General features: G+C 34.9%; 1 protein-coding gene across 4 annotated transcripts in view; it reads left to right on the forward strand.

Annotated features, from left to right (window-relative positions):
* DIAPH2 (diaphanous related formin 2) overlaps window positions 1–27,957 on the forward strand; it is a 243,189-nt gene that overhangs the window by 104,594 nt on the left and 110,638 nt on the right. For all 4 annotated transcript variants that reach the window (XM_080366036.1, XM_080366037.1, XM_080366038.1 and 1 more), the window contains one exon: window positions 11,890–12,013. In XM_080366036.1, the coding sequence (XP_080222162.1) occupies window positions 11,890–12,013 (124 nt within the window). The remainder of the gene's footprint in view (window positions 1–11,889; window positions 12,014–27,957) is intronic.

A 27,957-nucleotide genomic window follows, 5' to 3' on the forward strand; every position in this document is an offset into this window, starting at 1 on the left:
CTTACTTTTTAGGCAGAAGGCCGCCTCGTAGTTTGAACGGTAGGTAAAATTCCAAATACAAGACTTAACATGTTCAACTTCTTCTAAATCTTGGGTGCATTGTCCTAGTTCCATGTAAATAAAAAGTGAGTCTTGTTTTGGTTTGATTTTCATATAAGAATAAAGAACCAGCATCTGAACAATGGATGGTTTTTATTTTTTTAATTTTTTTTAAAAATAGCAGATAAAGCATAAAACTGGATTTTAATATGAAAAGGTCAATGGGATTAGGTGAAATGCCCATGCATGTACTAAAATCTTCAATAATCTGATATTAGGTATAATGAAATATTTGATCTTTTTAAGATGGAAGATCAACCTAGTGGTTTATGAGAAGTAAAAATAAATTAGGAAACAGTTTTATTCTGTAAAGTATAAGCAAAGGTCAAACTGATTAACTGTCAAGAGATTATTGGAAAAGCATTACTTCTTACTTGAAGCAGACTGTATGAAAGGTAAACTAATAAAAAAATCACAAGATTGTAAAAACTGGATTCTTGGATGGAAGTGATATTGACTTATCTTCCTCCAGTCTGCAGTGTTTTACTCTTGTTCCCCTACTGTTGAAATTGTGTAAAGCCTTTCTTTCATCTTTTTACCTTTTTCACTTTACTTGGAATTCCAGTTGCTTTTCATGTTATTTGCTTTGATCATTTTATTAAATCCCTGAGAAATTCCCATCCCTTTCTCTGAGTTCAGTCAAACAAAACTTGAAATCAAAACCAAGAGGTACGTTACTGAAGTCAGATAACAAGTTTGGGATTTCTAGAGAAAGTCATGTTGTAAAAAGTACAGTTTTTAATTTCTTAGAAAAGATGCGTTTTTTTTAACTTGAAACTCTTGTAGGCATCAAGCTTCCCAGAAATCATAAAAAAGAAATATATGATACAGAACATCAGGAGGAGGAGCATTAGCCATGTATTTTATAAGAACAACTTAATTTCAGATTTTAAGAGCAAATCACAGTATATTATTTTAAGCATTGTGCTTGTACTTAAAATAAAACATAACCACATCTTTATCAGTTGAACGTTGTGTCCAGCTTCTCCTAAATTTAACAGTTCTTGACTCATGTTACCTTTGTTTTCCAAGAGTGGGAGTTACTAGGCTGTGTAGAGTCAGGTGAAGTTTTGTGAGCTTGTGTTGTCCAACTAGTATTTGCTTCTGAAACCATTGGATATAGAACGCTGTGATCTGTAGTTGGCCATTGGCCATTTCATATCTTCTTCTGATGTGTTGGGTAAGTTCAAGTGATAACTTGTACATGTAGACAAGAGTATGGATTTGGGCTTTGGCTGAGCCGTTAGGTAGGACTCCCGAGAACAGCTAGACTCCAAGTGAAGAGCTGAGCTCAACTGTGAATGCAGTATAGATAATAAAGTCTTTTCCAGAAATAGTGAGGGGGTTTTCTAGTCCTTAACATACAGAATTCTATACCTCATATAAAGATACACCGCTTAATAATTTTTTCAAAGTATTGTTGAAAGAAACATGGGCGTTCTGAGTAAAATCCAGTGAAAGATGCCTCAGGGGAGTGTGTGTGTATGTGAATTATGTCAATGTAGTAAAACTAGAAAGTACTAATAACACGAGCACAGATTTCTCACTCATGTTGACACAAAAAATTTATTTCTTTAATTTGCAAGCATATGGTTCTGATGGTTGAGGCATCTCTCTAGAAAGGACATTAGTAATCAGAAGCAGTGTGGAATGCAAATATGTATATACTTAATATATTACAAATACTTGAAGAAAATACTGATTTTAAAATTACATACAGGTATTTCACTTTGATTTAATGCCATAATTTTAGAGTGGGCAAAATGTTTTAAAACTTTCTGTGCCAGTTTTGATTTAAAGTATAGCAATTTAAAATATACTCATAAGTAGTAGTCGTTTCTCTGTCAAACAAGTTTTATAGTTCGTTGCAGTACAAGAAACTGTGTTTTTACAAAGAGATCTGCAGTATTTTCCACCTTGCGCAGTTTAAACCGCTGAAACAGATTTTGCCCAATCTGGCACATTATTGGATATAAAATAGACAATGCCTTCTGGCGTGAGAAATTTAATGCCTGCATCTGTGACTTTTCTCTCCGTAATAGAATCTGAAGTTGGCATTTTGCATCATAATCAAAAGTCAATCTTGCACTGTATAGTGACTTCTGTCATTCTTTTCATACACACAAACTGCAATATCAAAATGTCAGAAACTATCTTGATGTAGTAAATACACAGTTAGGTACATCAAATACGAGAAGACTTTTTTTCTCTAGTAACACTCTTGTATTTGCATATTGCTATATTGATGGTAGCTTATGCACCATCTCATTAAAAGTTTTTCAACAGACGTGATCTCCTTCATTGACGAGCATCAGGAAGGAAGACAGGGAAGCAAAAACTTCACAGATTGGTTTTGTATTGCAGTTCCAAAGTGCAATTATTGAAAGGGATCCTACTGGAAACTAAGTAGGATTCTGGATTGCCATACACTCTGCAAAATTGCTCACTAAATTCGTAGAAGCGTAGAATCATTTAGGTTGGAAAACATCTTGAAGATCATCAAATCCAACTGTTGACCCAGGACTGCCATCCAGTTTTCCTAGTCTGTGAAGGTTTTGAGGGTTTATTTAGTTGCTGTCTTCTAACGTGTAATCTGTAGTATACAAAACTTTAGTAGTTCTGAATTCTGAGGATACATTTTGAAGCTACAATTTGGTTTCTACATTAAACAAAGTTATTTTCTATGGCATGCATTTTAAGGATCTACTTCTCTCCCTGAAGTGTAAATATCAAGGGCAAAATTAAAGAATCGTCCGAGTGACACTCATGGGCTGTTGCTTGTTAAAGAAATGAAAACATTTAAGAATTTCTGGCTGTAGTTAAACCAATTCAGTTTCGGAGACTGCATTAAATGACTTCTCAAATTATGTAATCCATTTAAATTCCTCAATACAAGCCGCTAGAGAGAAGTGAAAGTTACAAAACAGAACTTTTTCTCCTTATCTGTTGAATTTGCACTTGCATTGATGTAAGAAAGGTTGTTACACATCTGGAGGCATGACTTGTGCTCCAGTTAATTAGAAAGACTAAAATCCTGGTACAAGTTGAGAGCCTGAAGGGTGGTCTGTTGGATTAAGTTGCTCAACGCCTTCTCTAGCGAGTTTTTATTAAAAACAGATAGGTTGTGTTCCAAAAGCTTTGCTCCTTCTCTTTCTTCGTATTCCTTACTTACTTTGATATTTTTTTTGCACAGGTGCCCCACTAAATATAGTGTGCTGTAGCTGCTTCACAATGAATTACATTTTTGTATTACATAAGTTTGATATGCAAACCAAGCAAAGGTGGACTATGGAGAAATAGTGACAGTGCAAAATACGGGCTTTTGAAATAAACAGTATAATTTGGCATGTTCAGTTAACGCTTCAAATCTGGATGCAATTAATAGAACTTGAAAGTCCATTCCCTTCTTTCCTTCATCTCACTTGCAATCTGCCTTATACCTTTGCCAGAAAGTTTTGCTTCAGTGTGTTCATTTAATAGATACTGATTTTTGTAATTATAAGCTCTGTTTTCAAAATTAGCTCAACCTTCGAGATCTTGAAAGACAGTTGTAATTAACATCAGAGTAAAGTGAGTTTCTGAAGTGGTCTGGAGGAGATACTCGTATTGCCAGGAGAATGTTACTGTACATAGTGATACTCTCACTGATCAGCTCTAATATTTCTGGTTATGTTTCTGAAATTGGGACATCTGTTTCCTAAAATATGTTAATCTGTAATATGAAAAGTCAGTTCACATTCAACCAATAAAGCTTAGATTCTACTATGTACTGTTTTTTACAGTTTACTCAGGGAGATAAGCCTGGAAAGTTAGGTGAAAAAACTGATACTCTCAAGGGAGTTCAGAGAACATAGGAGGTTGGCACACCCAGAATTTATGCTGGTCACAAAAATAAGCATTGCACTTGTCAGGTTTCAACCAGAAGGCATCTTACGGGCTCAGAGAGTTGGTTTTTTTTCTTTTTCAGAAAACTGGTCTTTTGTTGCCAATTAATTTGACCTTAAGAAGTAAACCATTTTGAGCCAGTAATGAGTTGGATGTTAGGACCTGTCCAAAGCAAGGAGGGGATTTCATGTGCTGATACATCACTTAAGAGATCATTGACTTTCTGCTGGGCTTTGGAGAAGGGTTTTAGCAACTGGCTCATGTTGATAGTGGTAGTGGTAATGGATTTTGAGCTCCGAACGCACTGTTTGTCATATATAATTGATTCCTCTTGTCTTAATAAGTTGTGTTATGTGCATCAGAATTACTCTTACATTCTTAAAATGTACCTAGGCACATAATTGCTGGAACTGAGACAAGCAGATTCATTACCTAAACCAGAGTACCGTTCTGTACGTACATTGATGTTAAACACAAGCTGCCCACAGAAATTCTTCTTTTGGTTTTGAGGATATGTTGAATGTTTCAGAATTGTGAGCACTGTCTGTAATTTCCTCAGCTCCAGAGGAGTGAAGACATGCTGCTTAAAACGTTTCTGATTTTAGGCCTAACAGGCAATGTTTTGGGTTTTTTCCACTATCTCACTTGTCAAGGCAAGCTTGTTAATGGCATTTGCACTTCACTGTGTGTAATATTTAAATTAAATTTCCTCACTTTAGATGGCTGTTATTGTTATTCTGAGAAGCTGAAAATCTGTTCATAGTTTGTACCCAAAAATTGGTTTTTAACAGAAAAGCTAAAATGTTGTAGTTGTTTTCCAGATGTGTGTTTAAAATCTCTTTTGCTGTCATCTTCTTAAATTGTATCAGATATATCTGTTTTCTTTCCATGATAAGACACGTAAAGATGTCATATACATTTGTATTGTGATGATTTTAGGTCTTGATCCCAGATGAGGGTTTTTGGGGATAAGGAGTGGTAAGTCTCCTTCCTTTCAGTAGATGGAGAACAATATTGCAATCTAGAGCTTCTGCGCATACATGCCTCATTAAACATCATAATGGATTGAAAGATGATTAGTGTCTTAGACTTAATTTCTCATTCAACTCTAAAGCCAAGGGCTACTAGGGGCTGGACTTGTTACAAGGTGCTCTTATCTTAAAATTGTGGTTCACCTCTGCTTGCAAATGGATGGGACGATAGAATCCATGCACAACTGCTTTATCTTTGGTTAACTGAGATAATGATGTTACTGTTGAAGTCTGAAATGATAAAGCATAGCTCTGTCATTGCCTGCTTTCAGCATTCTATATCAGTGTTATGATAATGACTAAAATGCAGAGACTGTGCTGGTGAATGAAATTCTAGCATGCAGATTAGTAGTATGAATGCACATCTTCTGTGTGAAATGTATCTGTTAAAAATTCTTTTTTAATTTTTTTTTCAAATTACATGTTTTCATTTACAGTACATTGTCATAATATATAAATGAAACATTATCATTTGGGCAGACTTGCTGCTTTTCCTAAACTTTAAAAGATGCAGGGGAAAAAAAGGTGTATTATGCATGATGTATTGATTGCTAGGTATAGGTAGCTTGTGGCAGAAAGCTCAGACATTTAGAAAAGGAGGATGGTGATGTGCGTTGGCTAGGGAAGGTAGTCTCTTTTTTTTTTTTTTTTCATTTTGGTTCCAAGGTTTTTAACCCCCACCTGTAAACACTTCTAACATTTCTTTTGAGCTTATGAACTTAAACTTTTTTTTTTTTTTTACCATAGCTGGGGTTCTGCTGAAATTTAGACACTGTTGGCCTAAGAATGTACTTTTCAACACTTCTTCTTTACTTCTGCCTAAGTTAAAAACACATGGTGTTTATCTGAAAAGAGGAGTGTTTGCTTTTTACCAGTAGTAGCCTTGGTTGGATGTAATCTCAAGAGCTTGCCTGATCCCATCTATCTTGGCTGTTCATCTAGTTTCTGCTTCAGAACTTTTTATGATCAAGGTCAGTGTCCTTCCTGGCAAATGTATTTCAATATAGGGTTATTTTCACTATTGAAATTTATTCTAGGTCTGTCACGCTAGCCTATACTGAAGACCTAGTTTCTGATAAAGGAGACAATGCATGTGCTATCTCCAGTATTTTTCCCCTCTGGTGTTCAGGAGGAATTATGATCGAAACCATATTTGTACCATGCCCTTCAGAATCATTCTTCTGATGCTGGATTTACCTTTTTAGCACAGTGGTTTATCTGTATATCAAAGTGCGACAACATGATTGATCGTAGCTTGTGTCCTGCAGCCACTATAGCTCCGTTAGGAAAGATTTCTAGTATGAACAGTGACATGCTAATTACTGGAGAAGTAACATGTTAAGGGAGCTGTGCTGCTTTCAAGTTTGGAAGCTGTTTCACCATGAATCTTTCAGGATGGGTGTTGTTGTGTGATACAGGCATACTGTGGTGTGTATCACGGATGTATATGTGCATGTGTGTTAGTATTCACACATACAAATGTATGTATACATACATACATGCCTGTGAGTTATATGTGGTGCACCTGTATCACAGAAAATATACAGATACAAATGTATTAATATGTCTGTATACCCGTGAGCTATACTTACTACAGTGTATGTACATATCTGTACAGACACATATAACATACGGCATACTTGGAGATACACACATGTGCGTGCTGTGCTACTCAGAACCCTCAAGTAGACTGTGTAGCACTGATACAACTCCAACAGAACATTTATTCTAGGAAATACAAACTTAGTGTCATAAATAGTGTAACCAAAGACTGTAATTCTTGCAGTTTACATACTTGCTCATCCATTTCCCTTAAACTGTTATTTAGACTTTTGTGAAAGACTACTTTCATTTGTCCTCAATCAGAAAGAAATAAATAACCGTTAGTATGCTCAGAATGTAGTTATAGTGCAAATACTGTCTAGGCTTACAAATTCACTAATTAATTTGCTTCATATAGACTTGCTATTGTTTACTGAAGTAATTGATATCATTGGCTATCTCATTAGAGATTTTACTAAATGCGGACGTGGCCATCCCAGTTTTGCATCATGATCAGAGATGCTTTGAATTTATTATGCAAGAGACACTGCCCCTAATAAAAATGTATCCTTTCACCTTTTGTTATAGGGACGACTCTTAGTATGATGCAATCTTATTTTAGAAAGGATTATTTTGTCCTTTGGTACTATTACTGTAAATATAAAATGTTTAGTCTGACTGTGGGGACTAGCAAGTGTTTGACATTAACATGAGATTAACTGCTTGTAGCGTTTTTCTAGGGCTAAAGTGGTCTGTCTACCAGATACTCACTAAGCCTTCCTTAGTGTACAGGTTGTACAACTGCTTTCTCCAAAATAAGTGGATGAAATTTTTTATTAATTTTTTTTATTTTATAGATGAGGAATTAATATAGGGGAAATAATGAAGCGGTGAAAAAAAATGCCACCTTTCATGTCAAAATAACATGCTATGTTCTTTTCAATTACAGTGGATTTTTCTATAAATAATAATACACAAAATAATCTTTTAATCAGTCTTAGATTCAAGATGCATGATTAACTGATTTATTCAGTATTTGTGCAGAGAGAATATTGATAAATTTAGGTGCTTACATTAGTCTTCCACTGACATGTGAAATAATCTGGCAATACATTAATACACATAACTTCATAGTCACCTGGTTTATATTCATCCTTTATATTAATAGTAATTCTGTGCGATAATGCTGTAGGTAGTTGAAACATGCACATTTAATTTCTGGTATTGGAATTTTTTTCTCTGTTTAATTATTCCTTTTATTACAGTGGTTTGAGGTACATGTTAAAGATGCTGTTTTCTTTTCGCTGTCTTGAGTTGCAGCAGCTCTCTGCAAGCCAGCCTTATTGCTAAATAAGGAGCCAATCTGATGGAATTTGGTAAAGATTGAGAGATCTCTCTGCCTTGTTTCCTGTCATTGGCCTTGAACATGGATTTGTATATAGGTTTTGGGGTTTGTGTGGTTTTTTATTTAAAGTGTAAGAATGTACTAAATGCCAAGTGGTCCATGCAACCTGATGCTCTCCCCAGTACTGGCAGCGAGTTATGTATTTTGGGAAAACATTTTGGTTCCTCCAGCCTGTTTCCCCCACCATGCATACATGTTGTCAGGGACATGTTAAGCATTACATCCCTGCAAATTCCTTTTGATACCTTTTCACGGACATGGACGAGCTAAACAGTCCTGTTCTGAACTTGTTTATGCCATCTGCCTCCACTGTTTCCTGTGTCAGCAGATTCAACTTTCTTTGCACTTCTCAAACTTCCCCATTTCTTAAATGCTGACCTTTCCACTATGGAGGGGGGTGTTAATTCTCCTATAAGGCTGTGAGGGTAGTGAGATAGATTGTTTGTTGCTTTTGATTTGTTTTACTTTCAAAATGTGTCAAATATTTTATCTTTGCTGCTAATACAGGGAAATCTCTAGGCTTCTTTGTAGGCTACATCCTTTTCTTAGGATGGCTCATTCTACAGTGTGTTGAGGTTATGGATGCTGATGGTTTGTGTTTTCTCCCCTCCTTCCTCCCCCACCTTTCTCCTCTTTTTTAAAAAATATATGCCTCAAAGTTTCTGTCTTGAAAACAAATGTTTGCGTACTGGGTTTAGTTGGTTACTCTCTCCTGCTGCAACATTAAACAGAATAGCATTGTAACGGTTGCTCCGGAGAGACTTTCCCAGTAATAGTTCTTGAAGGGTGCTTGTGTGCCACTGAAGAGTAAATGCCACCTTTCGTGTACATTTTTAAACTAGTTTTACTAGGATGCCTAATTTTTGTGTACAATGATGGGCAAATTGAAGGTGATCACAAGACAAAGGCTTGTTCAGCAGCTTTAAGGAGTATAGTGATAGAGACAGCGTGTTTAGCATGTGCATTTGTGGAATGGTTTCAAAGAAATAGCACTTTGCTGCAAGTAGAGTTTTATGCCTTCATAAATAAAAACCTTGCAAGACTTTTAAGAAATTTACATGATTTTCCCTGAAAGAGTAAGAGGTATTCATGTTGCCACCTCCTCACATTACTGAAGTAGTAAATCTCTAATAAAGCAGTTTATGGGAGGAAATGCAGATATTTTATGATAGCGTGTGTAGATGATTTCTGTTGTGTAGTCTTTTTAAGCTTGTCTTGCAGAACAACAGCTTCATAAATTGTTTGAACAGAGAATTGTACATTTGCCTGGGCTAGGCAAGACAGAAAAGGTGACTGAAAATGCATATTCTACAATGTTTTTTGATAGTTCAGTGTGGATGTGGAAGTCAGTTAATGGAAGCACAGCCTTTGAATGCCACCTTCTTGCTTTGGATATTCCTCGTAGTTTCAAAGTTAGTATGCACCTCATCTGAACTGTTTTCTGAACTTAGTTTTATAGAACAGAGTTACTGAAAATGCTTTCTTCCATTTTAATCACAGAGGCTAAGACTTCTTATTCGTCATTGCTTGCTGAATTTCTTTGCACTTTTAAATATCAGACAAAAATAAACTACTACTCTTGCTAAGCAGTCATGCATTTAAATATTTTCAAATTGCTGAAAACAGTTAAACTTTCTGTTATGCTGCCTGTTTGCTTACCAGCTGCTATTCTTTTTTCCAGTAAAATTACCGTTTGCATCTTCCTAATTTATTTTTTCAGTTCTAGCATTTTACTTCAGTGCTATTCGTTTCCCTATCCAACTACATAACAGCCTATAAAAATATTATAGTAATTCAAGTTCTTCAGTTCAAGCAAAAATCTGTGTTCCTTTTCTGAGAATAATATCAAATGATTAAACTAATGCAGCCGTAACCTGAAAGCTTTAAATAATGTTTATTGTTTGAACTGCTGTAATGGTTGATTTCAAGGTTAGCTCTCAGATGTTTAAGTTAATAGCCACAAGGATGCTGTTGTCAGTATAGATTCTCCTCCTTCCCCCAAGTTGAGTTAAGCTTAAAAAGCTGTTTGACTAATAATTTTAAGATTACATGATTAGTAGTTCCTTTGGTACCAGTATATAATAGATAAAATGGAAAATAAAATCAAGAATATGTCTGGGATGAAGACAGCTGTATTGCTGCCTTATGTATTTGAATGTGCTTGTGAAAAATTACATCAGCGGTGTTATGGCTGATACGAATTGGCACTTACAAAGAATATAGAATATATTTCCTTCTGGGAACAGCTTCTTTATTTACAGTGTTTTTATTTCCTGTATACTGTTTTTCAAGTCATCTTGAATCAAATTCCTGCTACTGTGTAATCTCACATAGCCACAGCACAATTAATTTTTTTGCTTGTTTGTTTTAGATTACAAGGAAAAAGGAAAAGAAACTGTTCTTTTGAAAATAGTCTGTGCAACTTTTGGACAAATTGTTTACCGTCAAATAATTACAAGTGGAAACCCCTTAAAAGAAGTCATGTCCTTATCTTGCCTACACAAAGAACTCTTGGGTTAGCTGGGGTGCAGATGTGCCACGTTAGCTTGGTGGAGCAGCTGTCTGCGGTCAGTAATGAGCATTGACTGGGCCAGTTCCCCAAGAGCAGATGATGTGCTGGGTGTTTCCACCTCTGCTCTCACAAAGTTGTTTGTCCCACTGTATTTTTAAGACTTAACCAGGATTATATGCAATGTCACTATAGATGAAGTAGTTTATATAGAGTATAAATTAGCTCTGAAAAAAAGTATACTTGAAATGCTCTGTAGTCAGTGTAGAGGAAGGATGGGACATGGTGTGAATGTTACAGCACTCTTCAGGGAAATGTGGCGTTGAGATCACTTTTTCTTGAAAGCATGTGTTTGTAAACTGTGCAAGAGGAGACAAAGAATAGAAGATAGAATTTGGTTCTAAAATGCATCTTTGAATTGAGAGCAAGTGCTTTTCAAACTGCTTTTTATGATTAAATTGAGAATGATAAGTGGACTTTATGGATTATGTCATGAAAATCAATAGTATGGATTCAGTTTGTTTTAATTTTAAAATATCAGCGGCTTCTCTGCAGAGACGTTTGGTTTTCTTCTAGTTCTGGAATTTCTTTGTGGTATGGTATTACTTCAACTTCAAAATTGTGATGTCATGATTTCCAATGGAGATATCTCTCATCATGTATCAATTGGTGGTTGTTTAATACAAATTACAGAAATAGTGCTTTACATTAGAATAGCACATGACAGAGTAAGCAGTGTCTCTTTAGGGTAGCTTCTGTTTTTTTGGTTTTGTGGTTTTGGTTTTTGGTGGTGGTGGTTTTGTTTGTGGTTGGTTGTTTTTGTGTGTGTGTGTGTGCGCTGTACTGTGAGCCCTTTGCTGCTTTTTAATTATCAATAGCTTCTATTATTCAGAACAGCTTTGATGTTAACAAAGGGCTTCACAGTTCTTGGTTTCTGGAAATCAGTTTAATTTCGATAAAAGGAAAATACTTGATCTTTTCTCCCTGTCTGTTGCTTAAATCGTTTCTGTAACAGAGCACATGCGTTAATAGGATCATTCATTTAACCAAGTACATGCATTAATAAGGTAAAATCACTTTGAACCTTAGTTACTTTTTAATCTTTGAATTAGATTTAAAGGAATGAAATATTAGATTTTTTACCAATAAATTCAAATAGAAATTGAATAATTTGAACTAATGGCAGAATTAAGTGGTGACATTTCAACATTAAGTATGATGATTTGGTATATTACGTTAGATATTTTCACTTAATTTTTATGAAGAGTGTGATTTTTATGAGCAGTAATTCAGAAAAATGTGAGTCTACTCAATAGAATCCGTCTCTTTAAGACTATTTATACTGACATTGTTTTTTCCCCTTCTGTTACCCTTTCTGGAATCTGGAACCTTTCTACTCATTGTCATTTTCTTTTTAGTTTCAGCTCAGACTCTGAAGAGCAACCTTGATTCAATGAACCAGCAGATCCAGCGCCTAGAAAATGACATTAAGAATTTCCCTAAAACACAAGATGAACATGATAAGTTTGTAGAAAAGATGAGCATATCCTTTTTGCATGTCTTCATTGGTCATCTGAACATTCTGATCGTCTGGTTAAGTATTTACAGCACTTGAAAATAAGTTTTAAGTCTCATTCCATGCTTTTATTCCAGTGCCGAGAATAGCATAACAGAACACACTGATTGTAAGAAAACATATAACTGAGTATAACTTAGAGCATTTATTATACCAAGGGCTCCAAAGTGGAAACCGTGGAGCTTTCTTGAAGGAAGTAGTTATAGTAATGGGTCATAAAGATAGTAGTAAGGGTGCATTTTTTGCCTTAATGAACAGTATTTAATGATAATTATTGAATCATTTCAATCTAGAAAACTATCAGCAGTAGAGTTGAGATTATTGATTATTTTAGCTTGAGATGTCTTGTATTTTGAAGGGGTCAGTATTAATTTTGTTAATGTTTTTTATTTATTTTCTTGTAACAGATCATTCTAGAGAAGAAATATTTACCTTTTTTTGTAGTCGAGTGAGTTGTCCTTTTATTTCTGTAGGGAATAGAGACTGTTGGTTCTTTAAACCTGCAGTACCTAAATCTGTGGGAGAATACCATGTCTGTCTAGCCCGTTTTCCCACCAAAATTTTATATATCCAGCTTTACTTTTGCTTAGAAGTGTAAAGCAGTGAAGTATACTGTAGATGCAAGAAGCTCACAAAACTCTGAGGAAAAACTAGACAAAAGTCCTTTTTTTCTAAAAAGAAATTTGCAGGGTTTTATTTTACACAAAGCACATGTCTGTATGCGTAGGATTATTTGGAGGTATGGTACATGGCCAAGTCCAAGGCGTTTTGTGTATTTATAGAAACTCAGATAATTCATGTGACATCTTTCTTACTGTGACAAGACAGAAGTGGGTTTTGTAGGTTTTCCAAAGGAGAAAAAAAAATAAGGGGTGGGGGGATTGATGTCTAGAGCTCATCACATTTAGAAATTGAATGTGATGAAGAATTCTCTGAACTACTGTATACTTGGAAAATAACTTTTAGCAGGATTAACCATCTGAATGGATTCAGTGACAGAAATTCACAAGGAGATATTAAATATATGGATTTATATTAGGTTTCTGACAAGACTGCAGGAAAAGTAGCTTAAGGCAGACAACTCATGACTAAGTGGAATATTGTTTCGTATTGCTTACACATTCTCTTCCACCCTGTCTTATTTGCAAGGTTAAGAGACTTGCTAGTAATCATGTTTATCAGTTCTGCTGTTAAAAAAACCCCCAGGCTTATTATTTCCCTGCAATACATTCACATCAGAAAATTTTATAATACTGCCTCGTTATTGTCCTTTGCCTTGTCGTGCTGTGCGTAGGCTGAATGCTGTCAAGTAAGCCACACTTTTGTTCATAAATGAAACCAACGTTCTGAAATGTACCTTTTGCAACTGTGTTTTCTTGTTAAGCTTGACAGCTGTTTTACAGGTTATATACATTATTTTTCAGTTGTGTTGAGTAAATGCTTTGCTGTTTGTTCTTTTTCTACCTATGTATTTACTGTACTTACTTGAGTGATGGCAATCATTTTTCTGATTTGGTGAGAAAAGAGCCAAGTACGTATTGTTTACCTTTTTCTGCTCTGTGGTTGATCACCTGAATTTCTTAAAGAAGGAGGATTGTCTGACAAGCAGAAGAGTTTAAAACCCAAACCTGCTAATGTTTTGTTTTGTTTTTGTATTGACAAAAATATGATGATCCTATGAAATTCTTGCAAATTAGTTGTTGAGTGTATCCTGGGCAGCCTTGCTTCAGTGCACATACATTGATGTCATGGCTAGATTCCCAATTCCTGGTAATGAAAATAGGCACCCTGAACTATAGGTGTCTGACAGCATTTATCAGACTGGCAAATTTTGTGGCTTGCCAAAACAGGTAAGAAATTAACTGATTCTGCCTAAGGATTTGTGTTTTCATAATTAATGGATGACCTGAGAGTGTTTTTCTTTTTTAGAAAGTCATAGCCAGTTATATCCGTTTCTGTTTATCATGAAATATTTTTAAGTTCTTTACACTCCCCTATTTATTTTATTTTTTAGATTGAAGAATAAATCTTAGGGGGTGGGTGGGCAATGACATCTCTAGTTTACAGCATGTACTTCTTTTGTTTCTATCAGCTTGTTGACGAACTGTTGATGACACATACAGAGATGAGAAAGTTAAAGAATTTCAGGCTGAACATTTCTCTAACTGCTGGAGAGTTTCAGAACATTTGAGATGTGTCTGAACGTAAATCATCTCTGAGTATAGTGTTTTAGGATGCAGGAATTACACCGTAATTAAAGGCATTGTTTCACTTTCGCGTTCCTGCTAATAAATAAAAGCTGTTACCGGTAATTGTGGATGAGACTTTCTTCAGAAAATACAAAAAGGAATATTGCTTGATATCATACTAAGGTAGGAGATTAATTAGAATAAAATTACCATGCATAAATTTAATTAATCATAATAAAATGAATTAAATTCTCATAATATAGAAGCAAAGGCTACGGAAGAAATTACCTAATTTTAGGTTTTTAAACTTCTTTTAGAAAATAAACTTTTGGTACTGTAAGTGAGGAAAAAAAAAGATGGCTGTTCCATAATCTGTTCAAAAAAATTTCAATATATTGCAGAATTAATATATTCAGGTAAATATGCCCCCTTAATTAAAAAAAAAATGATTAAAGCTGAATTAAATTCATGTAGTTTTGACTACAGTCTGTTAACTTGGTATGTGTTAAAAGGTTATCTTGATACATTTTGATTAGTTACAAACTGAGAAAAATGGGTTAATGTTCTCTGAATAGTTAATATTTAAAGTAAGTGTAGGTAACTAAATAGTTTCAGAGACAGAAGCACATTCAGCTTCACATCACTTTCTTTAGAGTTGTGCCGATATTCATGTAAATGGGTTCTGTGTGTCAATGTGACTTCTTGCTTAATGGTGTCTTATTATTCCATGTGTGATGATAAGGTTCAATGAATATCATAACAGAAATTCAGATGATAGTTATAGGTTGATTGCCATCTTTCATAAGCAATTAATAACTAAGATACAGTATGATCATCTGATTTGATTTCAAACATAATAGAACGGCTTCAGCAAATAATGCCGCTATCAAGTTGATACTTTCTTTTTAACTAAAAACATATATTTTATGACAGTACACAGTCCTGACTTTAAAAATTCAATTATTGTAAGTTCTCCTACACCTGTAGTGGATTGTACCAATATTTTTTCTCTCAAATACACATAATGACATTGGGTTGACTCTGCAGTTTGTTTCTAGCTTGTGATACTTAAAAAACGTGAAATATTTTGGGGACCTGTTTGTTAGTATTTATTTTTCTGTCCATATGAGAATCTTCATACTGTGATCAGGTTAATTAAACTTCATTTGCAATAGTAAAGTAGATGCACTTCTTGAGCTTTCTCTGTTTTTACTGGCATTTTTTTAATATCAGATTTCAAATAGATACAGTATTTCAGTAATTTTATAGCTTCATAGTTGTGAAGAGTAAAAACCGTGATACTATTTTATCTTTTTCTGCATCAAAACACTGGCTCTGTTACATCATCAGCGTGGTGGAACTTCATATTCAAAGAGTAAAGACAGTTCAAACTTGTTTGCATGATCCCTACTTGCTGGGACACAGTTTGGCATTTCTTAAGTGTGTGTTTATGTTGTTTGTAACGAACACTGGGGACTTTTTTTTTTTTTTTTGTATTGAAGTACTTCTGTGGGATTCTGAAGTGATTTTTATAGTTGCTATTTGTCTTGCTGTCATGCTAGGATCTTAGTTTGTCTGTCTTATATTGAGATTTCTGGTTTTAATTGCCTACGTTTTAAGAAACGCTCGCAGCGCTCTTGAAGTCATTGGGATCATGAAGCTGACCTGTCTGGTTGGCCACTGGGAATAATTGATTCCAAAATGAGGATTACAACTAACCTATTACAGAAAGTAGAGCGTAGTATGGAAGGTGGGGGGGGAGATATTCTTATATTCTTTCTGTGATTTTCTACTATATTAAATAACTAAAGTGTGATTTTTGAGACAACATTTTTCATGATCGGATCCGTAGCTAGCATCGTTACTTGAATATCAAATTGTAAATAATTTAACTTCAAATGTGAGAGTTTTTTTTTATAATTAGCCCAGCTTCATGCAACACTGGGGATTCTTATTCAACAGTTTAAAAAAGTAATTACAGACTATGAAAAATCTGGCTTTCACTCCTTGTTTTATTTCAGCGTTTGTGCCTCTAATTGAAGGGGGGTTTAAGTGGGAAACTGAGTTTTATATTTACTTGCTGTAGGTGTATATGCTAATTTCTTTTTAGTGATGTTAAAACTTGAGTGTCTCTTTAGGAATTGATGAAGATTGATTAATGGAGATTAATTGTTATTAAGACAGTTTAAAGACAACAGAATGAAAAGGTATTTCAGCAGGAATAAATGAATGTTGTACAGAGGTAACTTACTAATTAATCTTTAATTAGAGCCATAGTTACATAATAAATACCATCTCTTCGTCCCATCATGTGCCTGCCGATGACAAATATTTGTTCCTCTAGAAAACATGCAGGACCATTCAGGTTCGTTTTGAGGAGAAGGGAGAAGGGGCAGAACTAGTGTCGCAGGAGGGCACGCTGTTCGGTCACTGGACATTATGTTCATTCTTTTTGTTATCCTGCCAGTTACGCTGTGTGGCTTTTGGACCATTATATACTTCGTAAACAATAGCATGTTAATTCTTTTATATAATGTATCCTAGATGAAGTAGTATATCCTTAAATGAAGATTTCTTATAGCTTTTCTGTTTTCAGCTGTATCATTTCCCCTAGTAAGAGAGATTAACATGCCTAATCATGCTAAAATCTTATGCTTACCAGAGCAATAAATGGTGCCACTTGGTTTTTCTGATTGCATACATGTGAAGAATTAAAAGCTTATTTTTAAATAACTGCTAAATTAAGGGAGCTACGAATGAATAAACAAAAACTACTGCAGATAAAAATTTCAAAGCAGTGTGCATTCATCTCACCATTTAATAGAACAACAGCAATTTGTGAGCTAATTTTAATTTTCAGAAAGTAACACCATTCATTAAAACAGAATTATTTTTATAAAATAAAAAGCTGCCTTCCTGAAAGGCATATATTCTTATTTGATATGTATTTATGCTCCTAGTTCTAGCTGATAATGACTATTGCTTCACAATTAATATGAATTTTATTAGTTCCTTACTTGATGTACTTCAGTTGTAATGAAATGATCTGGGGAGAATTCTACTTTAAGTGTGTATGGGACTTTTATGCACTGAGAATATGAGATATTTAATGTGCGCTAAACATCAACTGATAGTTCTCTGGTATGAACGACTGTACTGCGGAATCTTTTAGAGCAGGCCACTAGGGAAGAAACAAATACACTCTGAATCGGAACCTCAGCATCTGGAAACGGCTGTGAACCTTTTTCCTGTCAGAGTGACTGAGCAGCGGGACATCGTTTACACACTGACATGGAGTGCTGAAAGAATGTTAATGGCATTAACACTCCTGTCATCTGTTAACACTTGGGATTCCCTCCTAGCTTGTTATGGAAAAATAACTCACTTAGTGTTTTGAGATGTCATTTAGAGAAACGCCTGGTTTTGTTTTTCAGTCTATTTGAAATGCACTAGTGCCTTAATTTCTGCATCAGAATGTACATTAATATCTGAATTTGCTCATAACTAGGGGCTTCTCAAAAACAACCCCAAAGGGGGAAAACTTCTAAGAAATTTTTTATATGCCCCTACATTTGATGTAAATTTATTTTGTCTGAATGTATTTGAATGTTTTTTTAAAATGTGGAAGTATTTTTGAGTGCTTTGGGAACTGGAAAAGAAAACCATTCAGTGATTTTTGAAATTCTAGGTCATGTATAATCCTTAAGACAATTCTATACATGTGCCTTTTCTTGCAATATTTATATAAAGCTTTTGTTCTTGCTGTCTACAAAAATGACGTTTGAAAATGCTTTCACTGGAAAGTGTAGTTCATGGCTGAAAGAGGTACTTTGGGGAAAAGAATGGTTATTTATCCAGATAAAATACTTTTTCAAGATAGTGTCTAAGGAAAGAAGGTCTACCTTACCGAAGTTTGCACATCAATAAGATTATTTGGGGTGGGACTTCTCTGAGAACCTGGTTCTTATCCCCTCTCTACTTCCCTCTTCTTCCTACCTATTCATCCCTCACCAAGTGAGAAAACTTATGTGCGGTAGTTAGAAAGTTATGAAGTTATGTGATGATTAACAAAGGAACCGAAAGACCTATCTTCTAGATGTAGCATGGCACTTTTTTTTCTTTGTTTGTTATGGTTACATTATATGGGTATAATCAGGGTGTTTTGTTACTCTTGGTGTTGAACATTTGTTTAAAAGGTAAGCCTTCTGCTTACAGCTAAAAACACACTCCAAGGAACAGTTAGCAGAAAGCTCATGTCTCAAGATGTGCTAGCAGGGAATAGTCTTGTTGAAGAAGACATATGAATGCATACAGTGGAAGGAAAAGAAACAAGAGTGATTTATTCAAGCTTAAGAGATCAAAATGTCAGTTGTGCTCTTCAAGTCTTACCTCAGAAAAAGATTAATACTTGATTACATGCTTATTCAAGCAATTTTTAAAATGTTTTCAACCATCAATTGTTAGTCTTTTGTACTAATATAGGGAAGACAGAACAAGTAACATTAAATTCTTGTTATTGATGCCATTTGTAAATGAGGAAAGACTAGAAACAGTGGAATTTTTAAATCCTTCCCCCCGCCCCCCCCCGGGGAAAATTGGTCTAATTTCACTCAACTCTTTTGAACTTTTATATACTTGATTCTTAAGAGAGTCAGTTGAGGCCATCATATGGTCTATTTTGTTGTCACCATCAAACAATTATGAACTTGCTGAAACTTCAGGATTTTGCTTAATAGCAAGAGATTATAGTATAAATTATATATAGATTGAACATCTAGTAATCGTGCTGCTACTAGGTCATGTAATGAGACTTCTGTTTGGTAGTGATTATTAAGAACATACAATTTTTGTAGTTGTTTGCATTGAAGTATGAGCTAAATTATTTCTTCAAAACTAAACTTGTGATTAATTTAACCCTCCATTAATAACCTACAAGAAAAACCCTGGGTTTTTTCTAAGTTGATGAAGTAAGAAGAAGAAAGACTTTGTGCTGCCTACTGCAGGTACAGTGCAGGAAAGTAACAATTTATTTGCTGTTGACTCTTTAGTTTATGGAATTTTCTATTTAAACTGCATCTTGTATTGTTTCAATATATGCAGGGAAGAAACTAATGAAATATACTTTTGAATAGGAAATAAACAGTGTATTGTTTGGAGAGGTTACATTTGAAAACCTTTTTATCTTTGAACACTCGCATCATATTTAAATGTCCATGCTAAAGCAAACAAGACACACTTGATTAAACTGATCGTGCTTGTAATTCTTAGAAGTATATCTGAAGGTCTGACGTATTTCATCAGCATAGGCAGAAAATCCCACTTCTGAAAGCACTGTGATACAAGATAGGAAGAATTAGTACATACATATAATCTGCTTTTCTTTTCCAAACTAGTGGGGTTTTTCTAGAAAATTCAGGGCATCAATGAATAAACAGTGTTTTCTTCTTCCATTTTTGCGTTGCTAGTTGTTCAAGCTCATAGCATCTCAGCATTTTGAATCCTACTGAAGAACTGACCCTGCCAAGTTCAAAATCAAATTACAAGCAATTTGTGCTGTTATGTATATTTAGTTGACATTGTTAAGCTAAGGGGGAAAAAAGGGACTGCTGTTTGATGTTGAGCTCAAATGTACTTGTTTGCTTAGTCTATAGAGAGTGCGTCTCCCTAGCATATAAAATAATGTTCTTGCATGCTACAGCCTTTTTATAGGGACCAATTTAAATTAGATAATCAGCAGGTGAAAAATATTGCTAGGACCTGGTGCAGTTAGAAGGCACAACATCAAAATCACACTCTGGAGATCTGTCCTGAACAGCACAGCAGCACTCGCACAGAAACAATCCCAGAAGCGGTATTTTTTTTTTTTTTTAATCCCGTTTTTCAGTGACAGTGTTGAGGTGACTGTTGCTATTCAATTTCATTTCCACTGAGAAATGTCAGTATGGCCTTGTGGCATTTACTGATCCTTTCACTTAACTAATTTTTCACCCTGAAAAAAAAATACTGATCCCCCACTAAGATTGCTTTGAAATGTTTGCATGAGTAGTGTCACATTTTATATGACTAGATACTTGTCGTGAAGGTCAATAGACATAATTGAATTCATCTAAGGTTAAATATACTGTTTCTGCTGTGTGTAAATATTCTAGACCAGCAATGTATTATCCCATTGTGTTTGCTGTAATACGCAGCAGATGAAAGCTGTGAATCTTTCTATAAAGTTAAGTTATAAAAATACATTGCTGAAACACGGCAAGTTATTTTGCTATCCTAATAGAATGAATCTCCTTTTCTGGTCACAACTGAAAACCGGTTGGGTTTTCTTTGTTATTTAATATGGTAAATGGTGGTGTTACTAGTTGTTTTCCCAAATAATCTTCTTTTCAAACTAGTCAGAAAGAATTCTATCATAATACTGTTACAATCCTTATTTCAGAATTGCTATACAGGTTTTTATACTAGCCATTTAAAATGAAACTTTTTCATTCATGTACTAATGTGCTTTGAGCATCCATGGTTACTAAGCTTCAATCCTTGTAGAATTAGAGAATTTGCAATAAAAGAGAAGTTTGACCTTGTAGAAAAAAAGCTTTTGTATCTTCCTGCTTGATCGGGTCCAGTCTACCAACTGAGAGACAGTGTAACATTAAGTATATTTTCCTTAAACTGTTTCTTTGACAGAAGGGGATTGAGGAATGAAGGAGGTTTGAGCATAGTTTTAGCTTTCACTTTTATTCCCTCTGCTTTATCTCTTCTGAGTAAATGTGATACTAAGAGGTATGTGAGAAATAGTGATGGAACTGTCAGTCCACCTTCCATCTTTCCACATTGTCAATTTAAACAGCCAGTGTGGAATTATGAGGGCTTCTTCTAGGGTATGTGGAGTACCAGGCTTATCCTGAACCAGAGTGAACACACTTACCATTTACGAACTGAAAGCCACCTCTTTGTTTTACTACCTCTCTTTGTCAGCTTTGAAGGCATGCTGAAGCTTTCTGGAATAAATGTGGGTGGTTGGGGGTGGGGTGGGTGGGTATGTGTGTGGTGGGGTTGTGTGTTTAATCACACAATGTATGATATTTTCATTAAAGTGTGCTGAGATTCTTTATTTTCCTCTGTGGTGCACTATGCATCAATATAATTGTTAGTCTGTTTTTACTACATACCATAAAATAACAAGAGATACTGTTCAGATATTTCATGTTAATTGTTTAATTGGATACAGCCTGTGTGTTGCTCAGTGAAATGGAATTTGGAAAACTTTGAATCGGTCAGGTCTAATCTGGCGAGATTCCAGATGGTGTTTTTTGTCCTAATACGACGGGGTTTTTTACAACACTTTGCTGTGCTTTTGCTTCGTACCTGACTTTATTACCTTTTTTTGTATTCCTGTATTTTAATACTTTTATGTTCATGGTTGGAAAAGGAATTTTGTACATATGCATAATTGATCATGAGATATTGCATTGTTTTATCAACAAAACAAGATATAAACCAAGAGAGATATTAGTATATCATTGTTTCAGTGCTTGACCAGTTATGTGAAAAATGTTGATTTGCTTTGAGACAAGATCAGCCTCACAGACTACAGACCGCTTTAAGGGCATAAACAAAGGATGATGAGAAGTAGCAATTTATTTAGGAGAGTAAGGTATCAGTCAGGTTCTTTAGGGACTGATGTGAAGTCCGTTTTTATGTACTAGCTTCAAGAAGATTCTGTAACAAAAGGCAAACAGTATATCAGTTAGATTCTCAGGTAACAAATCAGCAAGAATACAAACACAAAGGAGATAAATACTACATGGTCCTGGGAGGGGAGCTGGGACCTAATAGTGTGACAATAACTCTGAAAAAAGTGTGTGATCCTCTATGTGAGAAAAACAGCAGTGGACTTTGCGATCATAAGGATAGAGTTTGGTAAGATAAATTGTATACTACCTTCTCTTGTTTATAAAGTTAAAAAAAAAAAAAAAAAAAAAAAAAAGAAACAAAACCAGCTGGAAATGTAATATAGCTCATAGTTCCTCATGGAGGAAAATTAATGAATTAGAATTTTGCTAAGGGTATGTTCTTTATTTTGTTGTCTAGAAGATAGCATGGTAAGTGTGTGTGTTGATTTCAGGGTTTTTTATGTTTATGTAGGTACTTTATAGCAAAAAGGTTAGATAAGTTGCATGGAGTTGAAAGTGGGGCTGTCAGGTGTGTATGTGGGGAGGGTATCACAGAAAGGCATGGCACTAGGCCTGGAGGGGAGAAGCATAGAGATGCCAAAAGTATGAATGAAAAGTGTTCATAATTCATCTTCATGAAAAATCGCACAATTTTTCTGAAAAGTGTTGAATCTGTGAATTAAGTCAAAACTTTGTGCTTATATGCCCTCTGTTGTACCTATTAAAAACTTTTCTGAAGAACTTACTTTCCCAGGTGGTGAATTTGCCCAGTTCACTGGCTCTTCAGAGTCATTTAATAGTTTTTGTTACTTCAGTGTTGCTCTTTAAAGGGCTTTTGTCTGTCTTGTTTTCCCCTTCATTCAGATGTATGTAGAAAGAAAATGTCTTTCTGCCGGGTTCAACGCACAGTGCTTTAGAGAGCTTTCTGCTTCCTTTATCGTCATACATTTTTGCTATTCTTTCTTTTTTTCCTATTTGATTCACCTTTCTTAAAGCAAACTAAAATACCCACTGTGTTCCAGGTGATAACTACAGGATTATGTAGGTGTAATCATTACTTCAATTGAACTTGAAAATCACCTAATAATGTGTCGTGTGTTGATACATAATGTTAATTTCTCTTACAGTTATTTGCTATCAGTATAATAAATGACATCCCTTTAGAAAATGGTTCTTTGAATTTTAACTGGTCTCAACTAAGGTACTGTTTCCTTAATATGTAAAAATACAAGAACTATGGGACATTTTAAATGAAAATAGTGTTACATAAAGCAGACTATCAGTTTTCTTTCTTACAGTATGTTTCTACCTTCAGATCTTCATTTCTTTTTAAAAAGGAAAAGCCCTGATGCAAAGGGACATAAGACTATGTTGATGTCTTTCATGTTGGGCTATACTATAAATATTGTGAACAGGAGTGTACAAATAATCTGTAACTTCCATTAGAGTATGAATAAAGGAAGAAATTGGAAAATGTTACAAATGGGGAGGTGTAATGATATGCAACAGGTAGCTGTGTGGCAATTAAGAACTTCAAATAGCTTATTTTTCCAGGTTTTGTTTACTGAAAAACATATTTTCTGTAAATTACATAAACAGATAACCTACAAAAGTTTGTACTAAGTCCAGATGTTTGCCTATAGATTTGTGTTGGATTTTTTTGTTTAATCCTTGAGATTATGTAGATGTACCACTTGAGGGAGCTCTGTTCTGTTCTCACCTTGACGACTGCATCTCAAATTCTGCTTTAAAGCTGGTATGAAAAAGATTGAGAGAGGATTTTATACAAGAAAGAAGAAAAGTATAAAAATGTTGCTGAAATGCATTTTTAGCATATAAATTGGCTACCTAGTGATAGGAAAAAAATTGGCTGTAATCTCCACTGACACATGAAAGTTTTAGAGGAGGAAAAGCCTGCTTGTTTAGGAGATTCTAAAGAGTAAAATTCTATGTGCAAAAGTCTACTTAAACACTTGGAAATCTAAAGGCTTCTTGATTGGGAATAATTGCCTGAGGGAAACTGTGCTTTCATCCTTAAATTTATATTAAACCCAGTTGTCCAGATCACTGAAAGATAATTTTGTACAGAATTGTGCACTACTAGAATGATAATTCATTAGACATCCATTTCCTAATTGCTGTATACTTAATTTAAAATGTGAAATTAAAGGGAGAGTGCACTGTATAAATCCCTGGAGCTGCAGCATTAGATATCAAAGTCAAGCTGGCATGAGACATTGCTTTATAAAAAATGTTGGTGTTGGTGGAACTGCTTTTTGCCCTCTATCCTTCTCCACTCCAGAAAAAGGAAATAATAATAAAAATAAAAAACAAACAACTTTTTGGAGGGGAAGGATGCAATCGGAAAATATACTCACTTTTTTTAAAGCAGTTTGTCTTCAGTGTAGAAAACTTGGAAACTTTCATTTCAGATCCTGATTGCCCTGTGATTATGCTCTTTGCTTTTCTGTCTAACCAGAACATTTGTTTAAGAAATATTTTTAAGTATTTGTTGGCTGAGATCGAAATATGAGGTATTAGTTGACTTGACTGGCTTTTCCTTCTTTTAGTCCCAATCATTTGAGGCAAGGCTATTTGTGTGCGTGGGGCAGTGAGCTCCGAGCGAATAATGGCCTGATGAACTACTAAAACCAAAAATACGTAACCGTATCTGGAAAGAAAGCAGGGAAAGGACATGCACCATTTTAATCAAATCATTAATGGTGTGTGGGTTTAAGTATGCAACTGATATTCAAAATACTATTTAGGTGCAAAATAAACTGTTGTTTTCAGAGCGTCGTCTTTCACTCTCACTTTCTCCTATACTTGGATTTGTGAAAACTTCATTGCAGCAGTTGTTTGCACTAAACAGATCTCAATTTGAATTAATTTATTCTGTGCTTTTTTTAATCAGGTGACATAAAATCATTCCTTTTCCTCTTTCATTTTGAAAATCTAGGCTCTTGAAACATATGATTTGAACTTTTCCAGGTTTCTAAAAGTAAGAAAATTAGGGGTTCTGATGCTGCTATATTAAAGAAAACCTAGAAATATAAGAAGGCACTTCTATTTCCTTCCCCACACTTCACCAAAATCTCTATCTGGATGAAGTAACCATCAGATCTGCTGATGGAAGCTTGTTAGAACAGGGCACAACTGACAGCTTGAACATACCTCTCTTAATTAAATCCAGATGAAGTGTGGAAAAAGCGCATGATCAAAGAGGAAGTGAATGTGGTTGCAGTTTCTCTGAAAGATTTAGGGCACACAAAGCTATAAGTATTGTTTAAGGCGTCTTATTGTGTGTCCCAAAGCTAATATAATATTTCTAGGGGTGGCTACCTTACCATGGCTTTGCTGAAATAGATATCAATAACTAATATTTTTTTTAATTGTTGTTAGAATATTGTTTCTCAATGCTCTATTTGAAACAGTCACATTTAATTTGAATACAGATTTTGCAGAATCATTTTGTTTGTACTAGCTGCATTTTATTTTCTTTCTTGTTTTTATTAATCTAAACAAATTTTTATCTAATTATTCTCCAGGGAAGGTATGCTAGGAATCCATTAGTCTTGCAGCGTTTTCTGTTTGATATATTCTTGACTATCATGTTTTCTGTGTTGCTTTCTAATTAATGTATGAATAGTATTATAATTAATAGTGTGCCACCGCAAAAAATGAGTGATGCGAGTTTGAAAAAGCTACAAATACTACTCCATATAGTTTCAAATTATTTTTCAACTTAAATCCCACAAATGAGAATTAAGAACTAGATGATTTCTGTTGTAAAAGGTGCTGGAAAAAAGCGCCTGTACTAAAGTATATAGGGAGTGATTTTTCAGACGAGTTAGTATGGGATTCCAGGCAAAAATGTGGTCCATGACTTAGAAGGATCTGAGCAAAGATCTATGAATATTGTACAAGCATAGAAAAATAACCTGTACAGTATTACCAAGCTGGAATAATAGACTGGAAAATGCGTTACAGTCTTCTGTAACATCGAAAGACTCCTTTTGTCTTTCTTGCCTCTTGTCATCTGCGTCTTTTCCTGTACCCTGCCGTCAGTTACCCCCTCTTCATGCTATCATCATGTACGTACTGTAGGTCTAAAAATGCTTAAGAGCTGTGAGGGAGGATTAGGAAGTAGTAACCAATACGTGCTAGTTGTGAGCTAATATCTATACCTGTATGTGTTTCATTCTTCAAGTGGTATAATCTTCCTTTTCCTTTATTTCAGCAGTGCTCTGAACTTGCCGTTCAGAGCAAATGAGGCTGCATGGTCACCTCTCATTCATGAATGGCGTTTTGCCAGTCTCCTACAAGGATGTTTTTCACCCGTCAGGCGGTGTCACTCAATTCAGTTCTTCTCAGCATGTTTTTCCAAAAGCAGTTTCAAAATTCTGGTGACTTCATCAGAGGAAATGAAGTTTTGCTTTTGTCAGGATGAAAGGTTTGGTTTGCTTTGTCAATTGTTTTGATCTTTCTATCTCCTGTTAAAAATAGGAGTATGGACTTTAGGGATTATTTCCCTGTTACAATTATGGGGAAAACCCTTAACTTCTGAGGTCAGCAACTTCCTTTTTCTCTTGGGGGATGATGGGGCAGGGGGAGAAAAGGTTCATTTAGGTTAATACCTAGTTCTAATTTTGGCATTTCTCAAGAATTCTTTTAAGTATTTTTGTTTTAAGGAAGACAAGATCAACCTTCTCTCTAGTCTGTGGCTTTATAAATGTTGCCTTTTATGTGTTCTCTTTGAGGAGTCAAGTGCTCTTGTTTCCTTCTAAAGTTTTCTTCCTCATGCTACCACAGCAAATTCATAAATTGGCATCGTAAGTCTTTGAGCAGACTTTTCCAATATAAACCAATTTAAGAAACAGCCTGTAGAGCTTTGTTTCGTGGACTGAATATTTTATACAACTGGCCCTTGTTTATCATTTTTTGCCTAGAGAGTTCCAATGGGACTTCTAGAGAGCTGAGCACTGATCGTTGCATCCTGATGAACAGAAGTATAAATAATAAAGGCAATGTTCAAATTATGTTGACATAAGCTTTCTCTTGTGCGTAGTGCTGTATGTAGAATCAATGGCGATGGTCTTTTCATTATTGAGAAGTTTGAATACATGAAAATCAGGAATTGAAATGATTGCTTAGAGCTAGCAGTAAGTAAACATTGACAGATTTTTCTAGTGTTTATCAAGATGCAAGTTTTATGGCCATTTAGGGACAAATCAGGAAGCCTCATCTTAATTAACATGAACCTAAGTATAGGTCTGCAATTTAGGAGGAAGGTGCAGGTCACAGCTAGCATTGTTATCAGAGGGTTGTGATCTCTCTGTGCTTCGTTGTCATTAACACAAACACTGAAAAAGTGTCTGGACACAGTGAATGCAGTTGTATTAAATAATTCTGATAGTTAATGATTTCTTAGGTACTGATGTAATGAAGGCCAGGGAGGGGAACAGACCTCTTTGCTGTACAATAACTTAGAAGCAACTGCTCTTTGGTGTGTTTTTTTTTTCTGGGCTCTCCTGTCAAATGCTGAATTATAAGGTAATTTGTTTTGTAATGAGAAATCAAAAGCTTATTGTGAGAATTTCTGGGTATTTTGTTAGTGAATCTAAGCTCTTCAGACATACATGTTTTTGTGTGAACAGGTAAAATGGGTCCTGGTCCTTCTATGGGTCTTGGTCTATTTGCGTTCCGATTTGGGTAGATGAAGTGTATTGTAATGAAGATTTCTGCATGGTTTTTTTCCCCCACAAATGCTTTAAACAGGAAGAAAAGATTAGGTATATAATTGTGATTCATAATTATCTGTGTATGCTCCAGAAGTCTTGTTTTCTGTGTAGTCACAGAGATACATTATGTATGTAGTGTGAATGATAAAATTGTTAGCATCTGTTTACAACTGATAGCAGGTGAAAATAAAGCTATCAGTGCAAATGACTTACTGTTATTAAAGCTGGATTTCTGTCTTCAGCTAATAAGTTCTGCTTGTGTTTCTGCAGTTCAATTCAAAGGGTGCTCTATTATGAACGAGCTTGGAGA

The sequence above is a fragment of the Falco punctatus genome, assembly GCF_963210335.1.
Source record: "Falco punctatus genome assembly, chromosome: 15".
Taxonomy (NCBI): Eukaryota; Metazoa; Chordata; class Aves; order Falconiformes; family Falconidae; genus Falco; species Falco punctatus.